This window comes from Haliotis rufescens, unplaced genomic scaffold (genome assembly GCF_023055435.1).
Source record: "Haliotis rufescens isolate VD_foot unplaced genomic scaffold, xgHalRufe1.0.p SCAF_8, whole genome shotgun sequence".
Taxonomy (NCBI): domain Eukaryota; kingdom Metazoa; phylum Mollusca; class Gastropoda; order Lepetellida; family Haliotidae; genus Haliotis; species Haliotis rufescens.
Window position 1 is genome coordinate 41,807,619 of NW_025964372.1, and position 20,459 is coordinate 41,828,077.

Consider the following 20,459-nt stretch of genomic DNA (forward strand, 5'->3'; position numbering starts at 1 on the left):
ATCTTACATAAACTAAACAAGACAATGCAATGACAAATTCACGTGAACATGTACACACGCATTACACATATTGACACGCTAAAGTTCGAATAGGGAAAGCATGTGAAATATGCCTATATACATATGTATACATAACATCTTGACCCACCTGATATCGGGATATTGGCCAGCATGAAACAATATTACCCATGCTGTCTGTAATTATGCCTCTACTTCACACATGTGTATCCCACAGCCAGCTGACACAATCTGATAGTTTCGACTGTACTGACGGGCTTTATATATCGGACTAGCATAAGGGGATTCCCATTGTTGATTCACGTAGATTGGCAGTCACCGGCATATGCTACAGTCAACTTACAACCGATTTTCAGATCGCAGATCGCGGAGTTCGGACTTTAGGATTTCATATCAGGCTGATGGGTATGGGTAAAATAGGCCGGTGATGATGCAGGTGAAGGGACAAGAAGTAGTCCTGAAACGTCGTTACAAATAATAGAGAAATAGTGATCTCATGTCTGTCTTCTTGTAGGCTATTCAACAAGTCATATCGATATTTGTCCTTTCTTGGCCATTTGTCATGTTCAGGTGCAGTAAATAATAAACCTGTTTATGTTGCCTTATGTTCAATGAAGTCAGATTGTAAATTGACATTTGGATGGTTTTATATCCAAGTTTTTGACGCGTTGGCACAACACAACGAAGATCCAGTTAAAATTCCAATCAAGGGAACAATGTCTGACGTCATGTGTCTCTCGTCGTGTAATTGAATAAGGCTCCGTGTGCCACAAACGATTATTATATTTAGGCTAAAGAGTGGCAATGGTGATTGGGATTATTAAAGGTTGTGTTTACTTCGATAATAATTTGTCATAAACCTGGTTTAATACTTTTAATTCATCCAGAGATATTGACCCCTAGATTCAACCAAAATGAGCTGATTCCTTTTATAGCTACCATTTCACTACTTGGTGTATTCAGTTCACTTGTTCATTCGTCTCCTTCATCAGCTCAGGTGTAGATGAGCCTGTCGTTCTCATTTTCCTTATCACCAATACACGGTATTCAGAATTTGATAAATACAAGAACCATTAAATACTTCCCATCACATTTCCTTCGAGGTCACGATTACAAATGCTTCTGTCTTCAGTCTATGTTACAGACAATAACTGAATAAATACTAAAATAGCCAACTAATAGTATACACATTCAGATATCATCCGACGTAATGTCTTGAGGGGTTTGCACATAATATTTTCGGCCCAGAGCAATATTAACAAGGAATACGATATGTATAAATCGGCATGTGCAGGAATCTGACACTAGTATATGATACATTAAAGGAGAACCTTGTTTAAACCGATCGATCACGATAAAAATCCTTGATCCGAAAATCCGAACAAGGCTACAAATTCATGTCGCTGGAGGAACTGTTCATACCGGAATGTACACATTGTGTCAGGGCTTTGCGGGAAGGTTGGTTGTCTATGTGGTGTCATACTCAGGTTGATCACAGTACGTAGGAACAAATATGTTGCTGTGCTGATACAGAAAGATATAATATGAATTACATATGTCAGTAGCGGGATGTATGCAATTTAACGTGCTGCATTCATTTGAAAATTTGAAGAAGAAATGAAGGGGGAATATGAGCGGTGAATTGTGATATTGAGGAAATGATATCATAAAAGTGAGCACCAAAACACTTGAACTTGTTTAGTTTAGTTTTCAATAGTGCATAAGATAATCATGCAGTGATCAATACGTAGTGTAAAATTGACTTCCGCCAGAATAGATACAAATGATACCTTACTAAGATATGAGTACATAACGAAGAACTTCCTTTGAACTAATTGTCTAGTGGAACGTTCTACTGTTTGGTTGATGTGGATGTGCATGGGAAGCAGTTCAGTCACCTCGCATCTACTCCCGATGCCTCCCGCGAAGACTGGGGGAGCATGTGAAAATAGAAGCGACAGAATCCTTTTCATAATTATATAAGAAAATCTGCTAAAACTTCATCATTATCAACTGAAATTGCAGGTTAGAAAAGGTATGAAAAATGGTTTATAACATTGTCCCAGTATCTCTAATAAACTCGGCATTATTTGGTTAAGATATCGTACCCACCTCATATAGGTGAAGTGATCATCAGAACAAGTGTCAGATATTTAGTAACTGGTGATTGAAGAAACTTGAGGTAAGTAACTACAGGTTCGGTTTGAACCTACAATGTCTGATTGAAGGTGTCGGGTTTCCAGTCCAATAAAGTGAAATGTTCAATTTACAAAAGAAAAGATATTTACCAGGACACAGGTTTGCTTGAATGGCTTCGGACGTCTTTCATATATGTGCTCTTAAGCCGGGGCTGCTTTATCGAAAAGGTTATGTAAATGCTATTTCAATTAATGTATCAATCTTTCTTAATAGTTCTACCACGTGTATATTACACAGAGTACAACGATATGTATTTATTTCTTTATAAGCACAAGTGGATTATTGAACCAAGATATAGTGTTGGTACTATGTGACATATACTAGTGTAGAAGAAACCAAAGAGATGTAAACCCCAAAGTGAGGCATTAGATAAAGTGAACCCCATTTGTATAGACAGATTTTGGTAGCACAATTGTCGCATACGATATGAAAACCGTGTGGATTCATAGTTAATAGTTTTAGTCATTCATAGACATATAAATACATGTCTGGCTTGGCAATATCGGTCTACGTCTGGACTGCCAACAGCATCACTGTCTGAAGAGATCACCATCACCTTCAATACATGAACCTCGATGAGTAATACATCCATATGGTAGAGCAGAGAAAATTGTATCTGGGAATGGGACATAACCAGGTTTTCAAGGTTCAACTGAGGATGTTGGATTGGATAAAGTAAAATAAATAAATAACAAGTGATCTCAAATGGCACGCGCTGAGGATATGTGTTAGATACAACTAACGTTATGCAAATGTATTTGTTATACTCTGTGCGTGTGTGTGTGTGTGTGTGTGTGTGTGTGTGTGTGTGTTTGTGTGTGTTTGTGTGTGTATGTGTGTGTGTTTGTTGCTGCTTGTACTAGTCCGGACTGATGCCGATTTATAGTGCAAGCTCAGTGAGATACCATGCCGCAGTTTAACATGAATACCCCACTAAGTATACTGACTCCGAGCCAACCAGTCCTTGTTTTAGCCCTTAATGTCGTGCGCCGGACAGGGTAGCAATAAGTACCATCTTTTAACGTCTTTTGGTATGACGCGGCGGGGGTTCGAGCCCAGGACCTTCCGCTCTCCGGGTGGACGCTCTACCACAAGACCAAGGAGGCGGCTGTTATACTTAGGAGGTAGACTGCGCGTTCAGTTACAAATTCAATTTTGCGAAGTTAAATCTAAGGTAAACTAGCCCTTCAATGTAAAAACAGTATGTTTTTCTCCATTCTACCATGAGTGAATAGAACGCGTACTTTTTGGTGTAGCAAATGTATCCAGTCCAGTGTTTTGAATGGGTTGTCAATCTAAATTACGGAATCAGCTACAACAGCCTGTAAACAAAATACATATATCCTGAAGCAGTTTGTTAACACCTTTAACATATTTCACTCGAACATATGACAGGCATTGAAAGCATATAAGGACGGCAACTTGGGAGGCTAATATGAGGCGGGCATGCCTAAAGAAAACTAAGCAAGCTTTGCAAGGCTTTTGCTCTACACCGCATGCCACCATTATGAAGTCATTTCGTTCATTGTGACGCAAAACATATGACGTCACAGTCGTACATAGAAAAGCGCCAAATTCTAAGTTCTCTGTTGTCTCCAAAACTTAAATAATTCTCTTTGTCGATTTCTATCGTCTTTTCTGCACTAAATGTACACTTGGTATATTGTAGCAGCCGCAACTTTGCATTTTGTAACCTGTAATGGTAGATGTAGATTGACAATGACTGAAAAAAGTACTTTTTCATGAACATTACATGTAGCCTCCGCGGTGATGCGGCCGTCAAACCAGCTGTTTCAATCAGAGGGGGTTTCGTGTGATTTAATAGCCTCTGATTGACCCATCAGATTTGAGTAATTTACCAATCCATGGTAGAATTACTAGTATATAATGATTATCATTATTAAATGGGAATGATATTTGTACACCATACTAAGATATTCTGATATACTTACGTAGTGAAACCGAAAACTCTTTCTTTCAAATAACCAGCAGCCAATCATCAGACGTGAAATTAAATCTTTCCACTATACATCTTTAAAAATACTGGTCCCCATTTGACCTCCTGAGCATTGCACTGTTTATGAATTGATGTCGTTAGAACCTATCCCAATTTCACTTCTAACCTCTCTTATCACATACATTACGTCGCACAATCTGCCATTGTCGTAGACATGGTGTTCAAATGCGTCCACTGTGCACTAATATAGAAGAAAAATTGTAGACAATACATTGTCAGTCGTCAGTAATGTCAATGTGCGTTTGTTAGAGCTGATCAAAGGGAGGTAACTCTATCGACTCTGTTTCCAGTTTTTCGAACATGGATAAGGAAATGAGACAAATCCATGTACACTTAGAGTAAAGTAGTAAGACTGGGACGCAAGTTTGTATACAGGCACATATACACATTGCACAATATGGAGGCAGTATAGCACCTTGAACACAGGATGAAGATGATAACAATGTCCAAATATGTATGTTGATCAGTCCAATCAGCATATTTTCTTCATCTCTTTTGATACACAAGGAACATATGTGCGACAATCATGTGGCTTAGAAAACAGGAAACATACTGACGCACGCACGCACGGACACGGGACAAAATATACAGTTTCTTTTTCTGTTAATTTGTATTGCTTATTGGGAATGTCAAGTGAAATACAAGTAATGTCGTCAGGTGTATAAGCGTAAAACATACAAGAAAGAGTATCCACATTTTTGTGCTTTCAGCAAGGATCTTCGGATTTTCGGATTTTCAAAATCGATATTAAGATATGGCGATTGTCTCACTGCAGTGTAATGATATGAATGGGTCACTGAAAGACAATGATGACAGCAGGTTTTCGTAAAATGGTGAGCATGCCCTGCTCTACTGGTAACACCCGCCACTCCCACACATTTACTGAAGAAAGCGTGCAATGTTCCTACCACGACATTGGCCTGACCATGAACATTTCTGGACCAGTGATCATTATCATGAGCAATATCCACGTCGTCCGGGTTGCCAGTCGTGACCATCCGATTCATTAAAATGAGTCCCATTAAGTTAGGAGGAGTGAAACGTCCCTGTAGATGCATTGAATAGCATCGCGCATAACTTTGACAACGTTGTTATATTTGCTAACATCCTTTGAATGTCTACCATAAAATGTGTGGAATGACTTGAAGAAGCCTTTGATGGTGCAAACAGAACTTGAAATACTTAGTCCTATGAACGTTATAAAATGTAAGAGGGGATGTTGTTGAATATTGGACACATAAAGTCGGATTTTCAGACGCACTAGTTTTATCACCAATACAAATCTGTTGCTATAGTGTACAGATGAGTGAACATTCACAACTGTATTAACACGTGTTTCGTCATGACGCTAATCTCTTCCGTCATCCTTCTCGGTTTACATGCAAAGGTTTTCAAAGTTCAAGGGGAGGTGAAGAGGACCTTTCCAAATTTGACGCATCAGTGGCAAAAATGACGTGCGATGCAGTTCCCTATTAACACTGGCTTTTCTTTTGCATGTGATTACGACGGAGCAACCAGTGGGACAGAACCTTTTCGCTAACACCTGGTATCATCACTATGTGATAGTAATTAAATATACATGAGAATGATAATCGCTTTTACTTGATTTGTTAGATGTGTGCAGAAGATAATAGGCATGACAATTTGGCAAATATAATATGAATTGTATGTCCGAGGCAATGTTTTGTAATATGTACCTGCTTCTGTGATATACGATTTGTGCATTAAAACGACTAAAGTTTACTGTTAGTTTCAGGCAATCGACACGAGAGCGACTGAGGATTATGTGGCCTTGGCATAGTAGTTGGTGTGTGTTTTACTTAACTGTGTGTGTTCTGATATAAACTTCTTCATGTCTGTTGTTCTGATATCGAACGTATGCAATATTGTAATGGGTTACTCGCAGCCATTGTTATATGCATCGATGCGTCTGCTGTCGATAGATCGATACTTTTCACACTCCTTGTGTGAAGAGGCTTTATTTAAAAGAATTATCAGTCGGAAAAAGCATATTTTTTAAGCAATCAGAATCAAGCATTCTTTAGTGTCAAAGACTACAATGCCCAAATACTACAACTCGGCGATAAGCTTAAGTACTATTCACAGAAGATAGTTTGTCTCTCTTGATCTGTTCAGACTGTCCCAAGTATACTAGCTGTAACAAAAATGTTACAAAAGTTGTAGATCGTCGATAAAGATTAAACGTATTTTCTAAACACGCGTCTATGTTGGCAATACCTTATTAATCAGCCAACTTGTGTCACCAAGAGACAAAACATTATCTTTGTTTGATGTTATCACTATCTCCCTTGACTACATGTCCCTTAATGAGTTACACACCGACCGCCACTCACAAAAGTTAAACAAAAGTAAATTTCATCAAAGTAGGAACAAACCCTAATCGACCTTGCACCGAATCCATACAAGTAAAGGAATACTGCACCATTCACACGTCCCCACATCATCCATAAACAAAACCTAGCCCATTATCACTTATTCTGAAACCAGCTCCGTTGTCTGGCCAAAGAACCGGAAGTTCGGTAGTTCGATCCCCGTTCACGCCTCACCATGAAGGAGATAAAACAAAGCCTTGTCGGCTCCGAGTCAGTTTACAGTGTCTGAGAGAGGTATTCATGTTAAATACTTGCCACGTTGTAGGTTCGAAGAATCGTATGAACTTACTTCAGGTATGACAGGTACTGGAGACAGATGTATAAAGACTTGCCAGAAGAAACGGGTTATTGCAATGTTTATAGAGACATCCTTCAGTGGAAGTAGACACTATTATAAAGTATATAATTACCTGTGGAATTTGGGGTACAGGTTATATTAAATATTGTACCAAAACCCAACGGTTACATGGACTTCATTGAGCACTGTTGATCCAGGCAATAAGGAACAACCTTATCAGAAACCTCCGGAAACAAGAGATGGCATCCAAGGAGGTTTCTAACTGTGACTAATACTTGCCTGACTCACGTCATGTCCATTGTGAGATCATGACGCTAGACGGCAAGATTGTAAATTCGTATTGGTTATATTCTGCGAAAAACCTGTTTTGAAAACAAACTAACCCAATATACCAAGTTTCTTAGGATTAATTCCACAATTCAAGGACTCTTGTTTGCATTGTCAAATAGACGCAAATATAAGATGTCAGGACGTGACATTGCTGGCCAACTGAGAGACAATGCGGGATTTTTAATATGAATATGACTCAGACAGAGTATATTTACTTCGAAGACATGTCTTTGTGTTATACCGTTAATGCCGAGCGCAAGACAAGGTTAACAATGTTAAAGCAAGATGAGTAACATGTTAAAGCATTGTTTGTAATGACACGACCGGCCATCAAACCACCGAACTTCCGCTCTCCCGACAGATACTCTCGCTTCGCACCACCCCACACGCCACACACAAGACCAAAACTTACACAAACACAACGATCACCTGTACTGTTTACCAATACAACCAGTATATAAGCCAACAAGGCCTGTACATTCCAAGGCTGCCCCCGGTCTCTGTAGGTCACGGCGCATCTTACACTTCACGTTGCAGATCTTGCTCCATTAATGTGTTTTATCTATCCTTATACATCACTGACAAAGACTAAAACACACTTTATACCAGAGTTCACCACCCTTTGTATATAGCTTGCACACCAAATATAAACCAATTTTAGTCTAATTAACATCGTACAAACGATTGACATTTCATACCCACTAGACCAGGAGGCGGTCAATAAAGAGTAATACATATTAAGTATGCTCACATAAGATAATGTTATTCAGTAGCTTGGCAACTGTTATGTCAATACTCAACTGCAGTCAGGTGTTGCCAGTTATTCCCAAACACGGAAGTAGGTCACCTTCAGAAACATAGCAACCAAGTGACGTAGCCTCGTCATTATACATAATCAATATGTAACCGAAGTATGAAGGGATGAAATTGCATCGTGAATACTACTGCTTTGATGCAACTCGGCAATTTGTGAATAGGTCATATACTTTTTGTCAACTACAGATTCAAATGAAGGAGCCTTGGTGCTCATAGCGTATCCCACCTGTGTGACTGATGGAGATTCTTACACAATGAACCTCCACGGATACTCTTTGAAACATTATCGACGGGCCTATTTATAACTTTGCAAATGGCGTGTAAAAGTCTGAAACCACCCAGGCCTTACATCACAGGGAGAACATCAGCGCTTAAAGTGGAGGAGATTGTTAACATTCTGAGGAGTCCAGATGAGAGCAAGACCATCCAGACTGCCCCCGCCACACCTCAGGGAGGACAGGTGTACCTCTATAAGATAGCATCGGGTATGAGAGAAGGTGAGTCAGTTGTGTTCACGCTTAATGCTAACATGAGGCAGGGATCGATATATAGAAAAAGGTTAATAGTCCATGGAAAACTTATATTATGTATAATATAATTTGAATTCAAAAGGTTTGTTAAACACACACGATGAATGTCCTCAAAAACCACATGTATATACATGTAGGTTTCCAGTATTTCTCTGCATGACGTGATAATAGATTTTATGTTCGCTAATATTGTTAACGAGTAACTGCCATGCATAATAAACCTCCAGTGACATCTTCATATTGTTCTCCAAATGGGTTAAATTTCATTAACAAGGATGCTATAATGTCACAGAGATATTTTAATTGAAGTTGCGTTTATATTGTAGCATATGCATGTTACTCGCTAGGAGAAGTTACTTTGCAATTTAACAAAACAATTTAATGAAATGTAAAATCAAATGACAAATTAAACGTCCGGGGATCGAACACGTAATCTTCGTATCTGCAGCCCAGTGAGTGTATCACTAGGCGACAGAGGCGGTTAAATGTTTTCAAGAATGTATTTTTCAAGTACCCTTACGCTAGCAACACATATTGTAGGCCCATTTTGGCGCCCCTCAGTTTAATCCCTTCGATTCCGGTCTTAACTCTCATAAAGACCCTCAGACGTGTTTTATCCTACACATAAATCACTGCCAATTCAGCTCAATCGTCCATATCATTATTTCAACTACTAATATATTCTGTTTCTGTTCTTCTCTCTCTTTTTATCCCCTTTACAATAACCGTGTACTTTAACGAACATTTATCCAATGTTTACATGTAGGAAGTCAATTGTTCAACTGATCAATATAAGCTAAACAAGAATTTGTATTGTTTTAAGGTATGTGGTTTAAGGTATGTGCACCCATATGCCCGATGACATGATATTTATCATTACAACCTCTAATACAACATATATGCATGACCTTACAGTTCTATGAGTGTGGTGTGTCCGTTGGCCCATGACAAACAAAGTCGACTTTGCATTTAGGTTTCATTAATTAATACCTACACCACACGTGACACACTAACATTCAAAGCTTCTTGACGGACGGTTCATCGTCAGGATAACAACAACGCTTGCAATGTCATGAGACTCATGATGTTACATTATATTTACAGACGTGTGGAAGGACGACAAATATCACTTCAGAAGTGATGGAACCCGGAAGCAGCCTAGCTCAAGTCCAGTCATAGTGAAGCAGTACCACAAGGCTTACACCGAGGACAAGGCAACAACAAGGGCCTTTGTCAGAGAAGCATCGTATCTGTACAACCAGCCTCTGAAACACGTCCTAGTGCAATATATCGGGGACCACACACAAGCACAGCCTGCTCCTCAACGTAAGAAGCGTGGTCAACAGACAGTTAATTCCCCAGGTTACAGTAAACGTAGAAAAGTAGAATCAACTGGTGGAGCTGTACAGTCGGGTGTCACGGAGAACACTAACTCAAACCTGGACCCTGAAGATCATTCATCACCGACAGAATTGGAAGACAACGGTAAATCAAACACTATTCTAGGTGTAACATTGAATGAAGCAAAGGTGTCAGAGACTGAAACAAAGAATGATCATGACACAAATCAAAAACGCAGCAGGACAGGAGATCATAGAGGTGATGATGACATTGAATATTTGGGTACAACGTCAGGCTCCCCTGTCAAGAAACTCCGTTTGCAGCCTCAAGTTGACAATGACAACACAGTTGTAACCTGTGTCACTAACACACCCTACGCTTATCTGTACACATTTCTAGAAGATGTAGAAAGGAATCGTGATGTGATAAGGGTCGTGCAACAGCTTTTATCTTTATCAAGGTTCTGGAACAAGGACTGTACCAACAAAGACAACGCATGCTTGTCACTTATTGAAGAGGTCGACAAGAACTGGAATCTAGATGCAATAAAAGCAAGGAACTGGGTTAAATGTTCTGTAAATACTGACGTTCTGAGCTTGAACCAAGACCGGTCAGTTTACATAAACCTCATCGCAGCAGTACTTGTTGGAGCATGCCATACCAGGACTGAAGTACAGGACTTTTTGAAAACACTGAAGGATCCTCCTTCACACCCGCAGCATGTACAAGAGGACGTCCCCCTGTCACGTAACTGTACATACACAGTTGGCTGCTACACCATCAGAGGAGATGTTCTGTCTCGCCTGGAAACCAACGACTGGCTGACAGATGAAGTAAGTAGTCCATCTGCTCTATTTACACAATCACACAAACTACATGCGTAGTTAATTATCCAAGAAAATCATTTCATAGAGCATGGGAGGCTTTCGATTTCATCAAATGATGTCAGTATTAGATATTAACTGAGGGCGTGAGGGTGGTGAGTGGTTCAGTCACGTAATACTCATTGATAGTGCCTTGATGTAGGCAAGGTAGAGCGTGAGTTTGGTTAAACGCCTCTTTGAACAGTAGTGTCATGGTGAGTTGGATTAAATTATGAAGAAATTCCAAAGTGAAGCATATCTTAGACGTTTACCACTTTGTTGATTCCCATGGCGAATCTGCAAAGCGAAATGCGGCGCCTTGGACCATGAGCCCCCGTCTTAAGATTAATACAGCAACGTTTGACAGTTTCTTCTTTTTACACCAGTATTAGTTAACCATCAATTAATATAATAGTGCTAATTATCAACTCATTGCCATGCATCTCGATTATGCAATGATAACACTACTCACCTGCAATGGGCATTGTGCACAAAATCTAGTACATCATCAGTTCAATTGTCAGTCATTGCTAACAGCCGAGATATTCTCTTCATGATGGATATGTGATGTGCAGCGGATCCTGCTTTGATTTGAAATTACAAGCGTTCCCTTTGAAGCGAAAGCATTGGGGCATTAAACAGTATAATAAATATTCTAATAAATGAACTCTTACCTGTCCAGATCATGGACACATACCTGCATCTCCTGGAGAGAGAGTGGTGTTCCCGTGTCAGCTTCCACTGCCTGGTGCTGCCTACAGAGACAATCCTTCTGTGGGAGGCAGGACAGTACGCAGACAGGATAAGGGGGAAAGATGTGAGTGACGTGAGATTTATATATTTCCTATGATTCTGTCATTCCGAGTGTACCTTTGCATGTCCACCCTACCAAGAACATGGGCAAGACTCGAAAGATACTTTGTAGTAATTGTATATTTCTTGTGATAACATATGATTGGTCTATGCCATGATTGCGTATTCAGTGTGATAGTAATTGCCACTTGCAATTGTGCACATGATTGATTTATGTACTGCAATGTGTTTCGATTGAGTCAAAGCGAGTAACCCCATTGATCATAATGCTATTCGTTTTCAATATGCAGTTACAAAAGCAGATATTGCACATGAACATATTCATCTTGCTACATATCATTGTACGAAGTGAAAATCTGGTTGTCAGAGAGGGGTCTTTAGAAGTTCTCAGTACCAAGTTCATGATATCAATTCACTTATATCTCTGTTACTACACCATATCCATCTTATGTGAAGCACATATTTTTGGATATATTGATCATACACCGAAAAGGCATTTGTTGTGAACTTTCAGGAAAATTTGACAAACTATACGTGGATCTTAATGCCAGTGAACATGCCGCGTAATCAACATTGGGTGCTACTGGTGGCTAATGTCAAGGATGGTACAGTGGGCGTGGTCAATTCTAAACCCGCCTTAGATGTGGAGGACACAGTTGTACAACACTGGAGGTAGGTGGACAGAAGTAGATAAAAAAAGCCAGGGCGTGTGGCTGCACATAATAGATAAACATGATTATATTTCAATATCAAGAATGTATTTCTATTTGGTCATTACGCAAATCCTTTAAAACCAAGCCATCCAATTTGAAATGTTGATTTGTCAAAAACAAACATGAATGTAAATAAGACCCATTTAAAAACTACACTCACATTTGTAGCTTTTACTTTTGGGTAGAAGATATAGAACAACTTGTTAACAGGGTTACTCAGTTCCCCAAATGGGTGCACTGTGGGAATGATTTAAATGCCATAAATACAGTTATGTCACTCATTCATTTAAACCATAACATCTGTATTTGCTAACATTAAACCTAATGATGGACAAAGCAGGAGAGAACATCAGAAATGTCAGGACCGGATATTTTAGGCACTGCTGTATTAACCTTCTGCTCTACCTTTACTTTAACACCAGTCCAAATGAGTTGAAGACTTTATCGCCATCGAGTAATATACATGTATTCCTCAGGCTCTTTGTAAACCACTTGAAATCTACGTCTAAGGAAGGGAGCAAGTCATGGATGAAGAAACAGTACCCAGTGATAGAACAGTCTGATGGACACAGCTGTGGTTTATTCGTTCTGATGGTAGGTTGGTTTGTAGCTATGTTTTTGATATGAAAGGCAACATGTGTCTCAATAACCACGTATGAAAGATACCTTTTCATTTCTAACTTTCATATTCTCAGGCTGCTGATGCAATTTTGTCGGAGAAGTCTCCAGGCATCATGAGGAACTGTCACGTTGAGAAATACAGGCTGTATGTACTTCAGAGGATACTACAGTATGCCAAGGACAAGGGAGATGTACAGGGTGGAGGAAATCACATGATGGCAGTTGATGGACAGGGTAATGTCACAAACGAAATTCAAACTGTAACACTGGAGACAAGAGATGTACTGGAAAATAGCTGTACAATGACAACAGAACAAGGAGGTCCAACTATTCATGAAGAGGATGGACATGAAACACATGAAGGAACCGACTGTGCTATCGCCATTGAAGAAAGTATGCATTCTGGAGATCATTACTATGTTACGTAATTGTAAGGCGTTACGCAAGGTATTATATTTTAGATCTACATGTGCAATGTTGTACACTACTTTCTTATAAACGTTATTTGTTTTCACAGATACAGAGGACTATCCATGTTTGGATCAACACCTGTTGCATAAGCAGAAGATGGCGTGTTTGTTAGTGGTTGCTTTGGCGGAGAATAACCTGGAGGAGAGGATGCTATGGGCAGGGTCTGACACAGGGACTCGCGTGGAAAGAGAAACTTACAAAAAATATATTATTTGGGCACTCAAGGTTTTTGACATCAATGAAAAAGAATACACTGAAAATATGATGAAACCTATTTTATCCCAATTGGCGGGATGCTGTCTCCATCACGAAGGAGGCTCATATAGAATAAGAAATCATGAAGTAGCAATAAAGCTAAGAGAAATACTGCTCAGTGATGTGAGACAGTTGGTTGAAAGGATGGATCTCGAGTTCATATTTCATTATGTGACATCTAGCGGTGATCCAACCGAAGAGGAACAACTAGATGTGCCTTTTAAAATCGAATTGAAACATGATGATCTGCATATTGTAGCGAAGCGTTTTGTTGCAGCTGTACATGGCAGAAAGTTTGCCTTTGTGTGCATGCATTCCCTATTCCAGGTAGAGGCATTTGTTAATATGGTTTGGGAGAATCTCTTGCAAAATCTGAACAAGGACAGATCTGAACTGTTGAAAGTATTGTCAAAAAATGACATTATATATGGATATTCCTTTCTGTTTTGGGCGAGCATCACAGACAACTCGAATTTGCTGAAGAAAGCATTGAACAGTGTTCAGTTTAAGGTAAAGAACACAGAGAAAGCTTTGTTTGGAAGTTGCTTTGGGAGTAGTTTGGCCAACTTCGAGTACATTTGTTCCAAAAATAACTTGAAGTTGGATACGTTGTCTATGCCGGTACCCAAACTCCCAAGACCTCTTATCATCAAACTGCAGTTGGCAGTTGTAGATGATCTGAGAGTAAAGTTTGGTGAATGTTCACTTCTGGACATTGCCTGTATGGGTGGGTTGTCTACAGTGGCTTCCAGACTGTTACATTTGATGAAGACGAGCAAGAACAAGAACAGTTCAAGAAAGAATACATATGTACATTATGCAGCCATGTGTCAAAAGGGCAAAGATATCATGGATATAGTTATAAAGAAGGGAAAACGTAGCATCAATATCATAGGTCCTGAAGGATCAACACCTTTACATTACTCATGTGCAGTTGGAAATGTTAGCATTGTAAGCTACCTGTTACAGGAATCAGTGGCAATTGGTAATCCAAACAAGAAGGGTGAAACTGGACTTCATTTGGCATGTATATATGGGAATGCAGAAGTTGTTAAAATGTTATTACAGAACAAGGGAATAAGTCATGTGACAGATAATGCTGGCAGCACACCTCTACATGATGCAGCCTGGCAAGGACATAGGGAGGTTGTGGAGGTGTTATTACAGAACAAGGCAAATGTGGATGAGAAACGTGATGATGGCAGCACACCTCTACATGATGCAGGCTGGCAGGGACATAGGGAGGTTGTGGAGGTGTTATTACAGAACAAGGCAAATGTGGATGAGAAACGTAATGATGGCAGCACACCTCTACATGATGCAGCCTACCAGGGTCATAGGGAAGTTGTGAGGGTGATATTACAGAACAAGGCAAATGTGGATGAGAAAGATGAGGAAGGCAGCACACCTCTACATGATGCAGCCTGGCAGGGACATCGGGAGGTTGTGGAGGTGTTATTACAGAACAAGGCAAATGTGGATGACAAACGTGATGATGGCAGCACACCTCTACATGATGCAGCCTGGCAGGGGCAGAGGGAGGTTGTGGAGGTGTTATTACAGAACAAGGCAAATATGGATGACAAACGTGATGATGGCCGCACACCTCTACATGATGCAGCCTGGCAGGGACAGAGGGAGGTTGTGGAGGTGTTATTACAGAACAAGGCAAATGTGGATGAGAAACGTGATGATGGCAGCACACCTCTACATCTTGCAGCCTACCAGGGACATAGGGAGGTTGTGGAGGTGTTATTACAGAACAAGGCAAATGTGGATGATAAACATGATGATGGCCGCACACCTCTACATCTTGCAGCCTACCGGGGACATAGGGAGGTTGTGGATGTGTTATTACAGAACAAGGCAAATGTGGATGAGAAACTTGATGATGGCCGCACACCTCTACATGGTGCAGCCTGGCAGGGACAGAGGGAGGTTGTGGAGGTGTTATTGCAGAACAAGGCAAATGTGGATGAGAAACGTGATGATGGCCGCACACCTCTACATGATGCAGCCTGGCAGGGACAGAGGGAGGTTGTGGAGGTGTTATTACAGAACAAGGCAAATGTGGATGAGAAACGTAATGATGGCAGCACACCTCTACATGATGCAGCCTACCAGGGTCATAGGGAGGTTGTGAGGGTGATATTACAGAACAAGGCAAATGTGGATGAGAAAGATGAGGAAGGCAGCACACCTCTACATGATGCAGCCTGGCAGGGACATCGGGAGGTTGTGGAGGTGTTATTACAGAACAAGGCAAATGTGGATGACAAACGTGATGATGGCCGCACACCTCTACATGATGCAGCCTGGCAGGGACAGAGGGAGGTTGTGGAGGTGTTATTACAGAACAAGGCAAATATGGATGACAAACGTGATGATGGCAGCACACCTCTACATGATGCAGCCTGGCAGGGACAGAGGGAGGTTGTGGAGGTGTTATTACAGAACAAGGCAAATGTGGATGAGAAACGTGATGATGGCAGCACACCTCTACATCTTGCAGCCTACCAGGGACATAGGGAGGTTGTGGAGGTGTTATTACAGAACAAGGCAAATGTGGATGATAAACATGATGATGGCAGCACACCTCTACATCTTGCAGCCTACCGGGGACAGAGGGAGGTTGTGGAGGTGTTATTGCAGAACAAGGCAAATGTGGATGAGAAACGTGATGATGGCCGCACACCTCTACATGGTGCAGCCTGGCAGGGACAGAGGGAGGTTGTGGAGGTGTTATTGCAGAACAAGGCAAATGTGGATGATAAACGTGATAATGGCAGCACACCTCTACATGATGCAACCTACCGGGGACATCGGGAGGTTATGGAGGTGTTATTGCAGAACAAGGCAAATGTGGATGATAAACGTGATGATGGCAGCACACCTCTACATGATGCAGCCTGGCAGGGACAGAGGGAGGTTGTGGAGGTGTTATTGCAGAACAAGGCAAATGTGCATGATAAACGTGATAATGGCAGCACACCTCTACATGATGCAGCCTACCAGGGACATCGGGAGGTTGTGGGGGTGTTATTGCAGAACAAGGCAAATGTGCATGATAAACGTGATAATGGCAGCACACCTCTACATGATGCAGCCTACCAGGGACATCGGGAGGTTGTGGAGGTGTTATTGCAGAACAAGGCAAATGTGGATGATAAACGTAATGATGGCAACACACCTCTACATCGTGCAACCTGGCAGGGACAGATGGAGGTTGTGGAGGTGTTATTGCAGAACAAGGCAAATGTGCATGATAAACGTGATAATGGCAGCACACCTCTACATGATGCAGCCAGGAAGGGACATCGGGAGGTTGTGGAGGTGTTATTGCAGAACAAGGCAAATGTGCATGATAAACGTGATAATGGCAGCACACCTCTACATGATGCAGCCAGGAAGGGACATCGGGAGGTTGTGGAGGTGTTATTGCAGACCAAGGCAAATGTGCATGATAAACGTGATAATGGCCGCACACCTCTACATGATGCAGCCAGGAAGGGACATCGGGAGGTTGTGGAGGTGTTATTGCAGAACAAGGCAAATGTGGATGATAAACGTGATAATGGCCGCACACCTCTACATGATGCAGCCTGGCAGGGACAGAGGGAGGTTGTGGAGGTGTTATTGCAGAACAAGGCAAATGTGCATGATAAACGTGATAATGGCAGCACACCTCTACATGATGCAGCCAGGAAGGGACATCGGGAGGTTGTGGAGGTGTTATTGCAGAACAAGGCAAATGTGGATGATAAACGTGATAATGGCCGCACACCTCTACATGATGCAGCCTGGCAGGGACAGAGGGAGGTTATGGAGGTGTTATTGCAGAACAAGGCAAATGTGCATGATAAACGTGATAATGGCAGCACACCTCTACATCTTGCAGCCTACCGGGGACATAGGGAGGTTGTGGATGTGTTATTACAGAACAAGGCAAATGTGGATGAGAAACTTGATGATGGCCGCACACCTCTACATGGTGCAGCCTGGCAGGGACAGAGGGAGGTTGTGGAGGTGTTATTGCAGAACAAGGCAAATGTGGATGATAAACGTGATGATGGCCGCACACCTCTACATCTTGCAGCCTACCGGGGACATAGGGAGGTTGTGGAGGTGTTATTACAGAACAAGGCAAATGTGGATGAGAAAGACGATAAAGAAGAAACTGCTTTACAAAAAGCAGAGGGACAACATCACGATGATATTGCAAGGATTATAACTGAGGCAACAAATATACATGACCTGACAAGCAACCATAGTACAATTATGGATAGGTAAGAGCAATATGGAAATGATGCTTGAGTTGACAGCCCAAACACATATATTGTATACGCTGTTTTGCAGAACAGTTTTGAAACCTCACGAAACCATATGAGACCCCGAAGAGGACAGTACCATCAGACATTTATCAAATATCTATTTCAGCTAAAAAAGAATACGGACAGTGCATTTCTACAAGGCCCCCCAAACAACGTACTAAAAGTCCCAAATCAATCAATCAAATATGTGATGAGAGAACAACAGTGTATTGATATTCCATGTCTGTCCATGTCTTGGAGGTCATCTTGGATATTTGGGCCAGTCAGTTAGTGTGACAAGTTTTATGCATATAAGTCCCAGCACACTGTTTCAGAGATAAAAGCTTCCACAGCCTACCCTCATATTTAGGAAATGTGTCGGCCATCTTGAAATTGCCGGCCATCTTGATGTTTTGTAGATTTGTCAATAGTCGAAAACGATCAATAGCTGTGAATATCTTTTTAGAAACATAATATGACTATTTTCCAAAACAACGCATGCTGTTTTTTATCAAAACATTGAACCTCATCTGAAATATGGAAAATACTATTGACAGTTGGTTGCCATATTGGATTATGTAAATTAGACATATTTCCCAAACTGGGATTGCTTGGGACTTTAAGTATGTTGTTTTGGGGACCTTGTAGAAATGTATAGTGGTGAAATGAACTTTATTGCTATTTGTTCCAAGTGAAACCTTATTTTCCATGGGCTACCTATGTCAATGGGGACTTTGCAAAAACACTGAAATTATGTTAACCAATATTTGAACTTAATTAGGCTCCACTGTGTATAATATTGAATGATTCAGTGGTTTACGTTCATGAGTATATGGGGCTTCCATTTAGTTTGGAGTATTTTTCATTAGATACGAATTCGCAAGCGCTGGAGGCTTTTACATCTTGATTTTGTATTATATGTCACAATAGCATCACTATTTTCCTATATTCTCTGACATGTTGTGTCAAGTGCATGTGATATTGTTTCAGGGTGACAACCGATGGCCAGTTTCTTATGAAATCATCGTCAATTCCACACGGAAGCTATAACAATGGCGGTTGGCTTACATCCACACCACTAACATCAACGTGCCCCGTGAACCACACATCAGTAGAATTGCCAGGGGTTTATGTTCCGAGTCAACTGGGACAAGCAGTTTCCACAGACAGACAAAGTGTTATGGAAGAGAGATACGTCGCCTTGCAGTCATCCCAACCATATCATATAGACGGAAATCTTAACAACCTCCATACAGATCCTGCACGCATGGAGATACGTTCACCCAATCAAAGATCAGAAGCCATATATGGAAACTCAAGTCATGTTCCCACCTATGTCCATGCTCCAGTAGTTGGTGACACAGTGCCTAGTTCAGATACCACTAGTAATTCTGAGAATGTCATCATTCACTACACTGAGTCTGGGGAAAAGATAGAGCTGCAGCAGCTCTAAAAGTGGTCTAGAAAGGAGTTATCATTGTTATTATGGTGTCCAGTGTTACAGTATACATGTACAGTTTTACATCCTCCTTTAGGAGTCAGTAGTCCGAATTTGGTTTGCAGAAAAAAACGAGTTATTTGTCATTTGTGTCGATGTAGCATTGATGTTTCTGTAAGCATATCAATTCCATAAAAAAACCAAATATTTTACTCTACAAATGCTAGGACTAAGCTAACTTCATGACGAAACAATCCTTTATGTTGCTTAGATGATTACATAATAGATCCTTTCAAATGTTCCTAACTGGACATATGCACATTTCAGTGTGTACCGAACTTTCCTGAGGCATTGTTTTAAGTTGAATTGAGTGAGTGTGTGAGTTGGATTTAACGCTGTTTTTAACAGTATTCCAGTAATATCACGGCGTTTCAGCTTAATGTGGGAGGAAAGCCCGAAGTGATGGAGGTCTCAGGCGTTTACCACTTCGGTGAAACCCAAGAGCACGGGTATGGTGCTGACAAACCTAGAAACATAAACTGGGCGAACCTGGATTCGAACCCACAATCATAGGTCTCTGGCGTGCCAAAGTGACGCAACTCTGCACGGCGAATCGCGGCGCCTTAGACGACTGGGACACCCGTACCCCCGTGTTATGTTGAAAGTAGTGGGAGTGATTTGTGTCGATGTAGTTTTGACGTTTCTGTATGCATCTCGATAACATAAAAAAACCATTGTACGTTACAAATTCTAGGAACATGTCTAACTTTAATGTTTAGAAGATTACAAAACAGTTTCTTACAAATGTTTATAACTGGACATATGCAGATTTCAGTGTGTTCCGAACTTTCTTAAAGCAAAGTGTTTTGTTGAAATTAGTGGGAGTGAGTTCAGATTGACGTACACAATGAATGTTTGCAGCTACATGTCGCTGTGTAAAATATGTACTTGCAGGAACACGTGGGTGTCTTTCTATCATAGTCGGTATTGTCACTTTGATTTGTTTCTGCCCCTTTTCCAGTGTCAGACTTGT

At 40.9% G+C, this 20,459-nt stretch overlaps 1 protein-coding gene across 1 annotated transcript; it reads left to right on the forward strand.

The window, feature by feature from the left end:
• The first annotated feature begins 17,762 nt into the window (after positions 1 to 17,762).
• On the forward strand, positions 17,763 to 19,897 carry LOC124121691. The gene is made up of 2 exons (XM_048389891.1): positions 17,763 to 17,964; positions 18,979 to 19,897. Exons 1-2 carry the CDS (start codon positions 17,957 to 17,959, stop codon positions 19,439 to 19,441), a joined length of 471 nt encoding a protein of 156 aa, XP_048245848.1. The 5' UTR covers positions 17,763 to 17,956; the 3' UTR covers positions 19,442 to 19,897.
• The last annotated feature ends 562 nt before the right edge of the window (positions 19,898 to 20,459 follow it).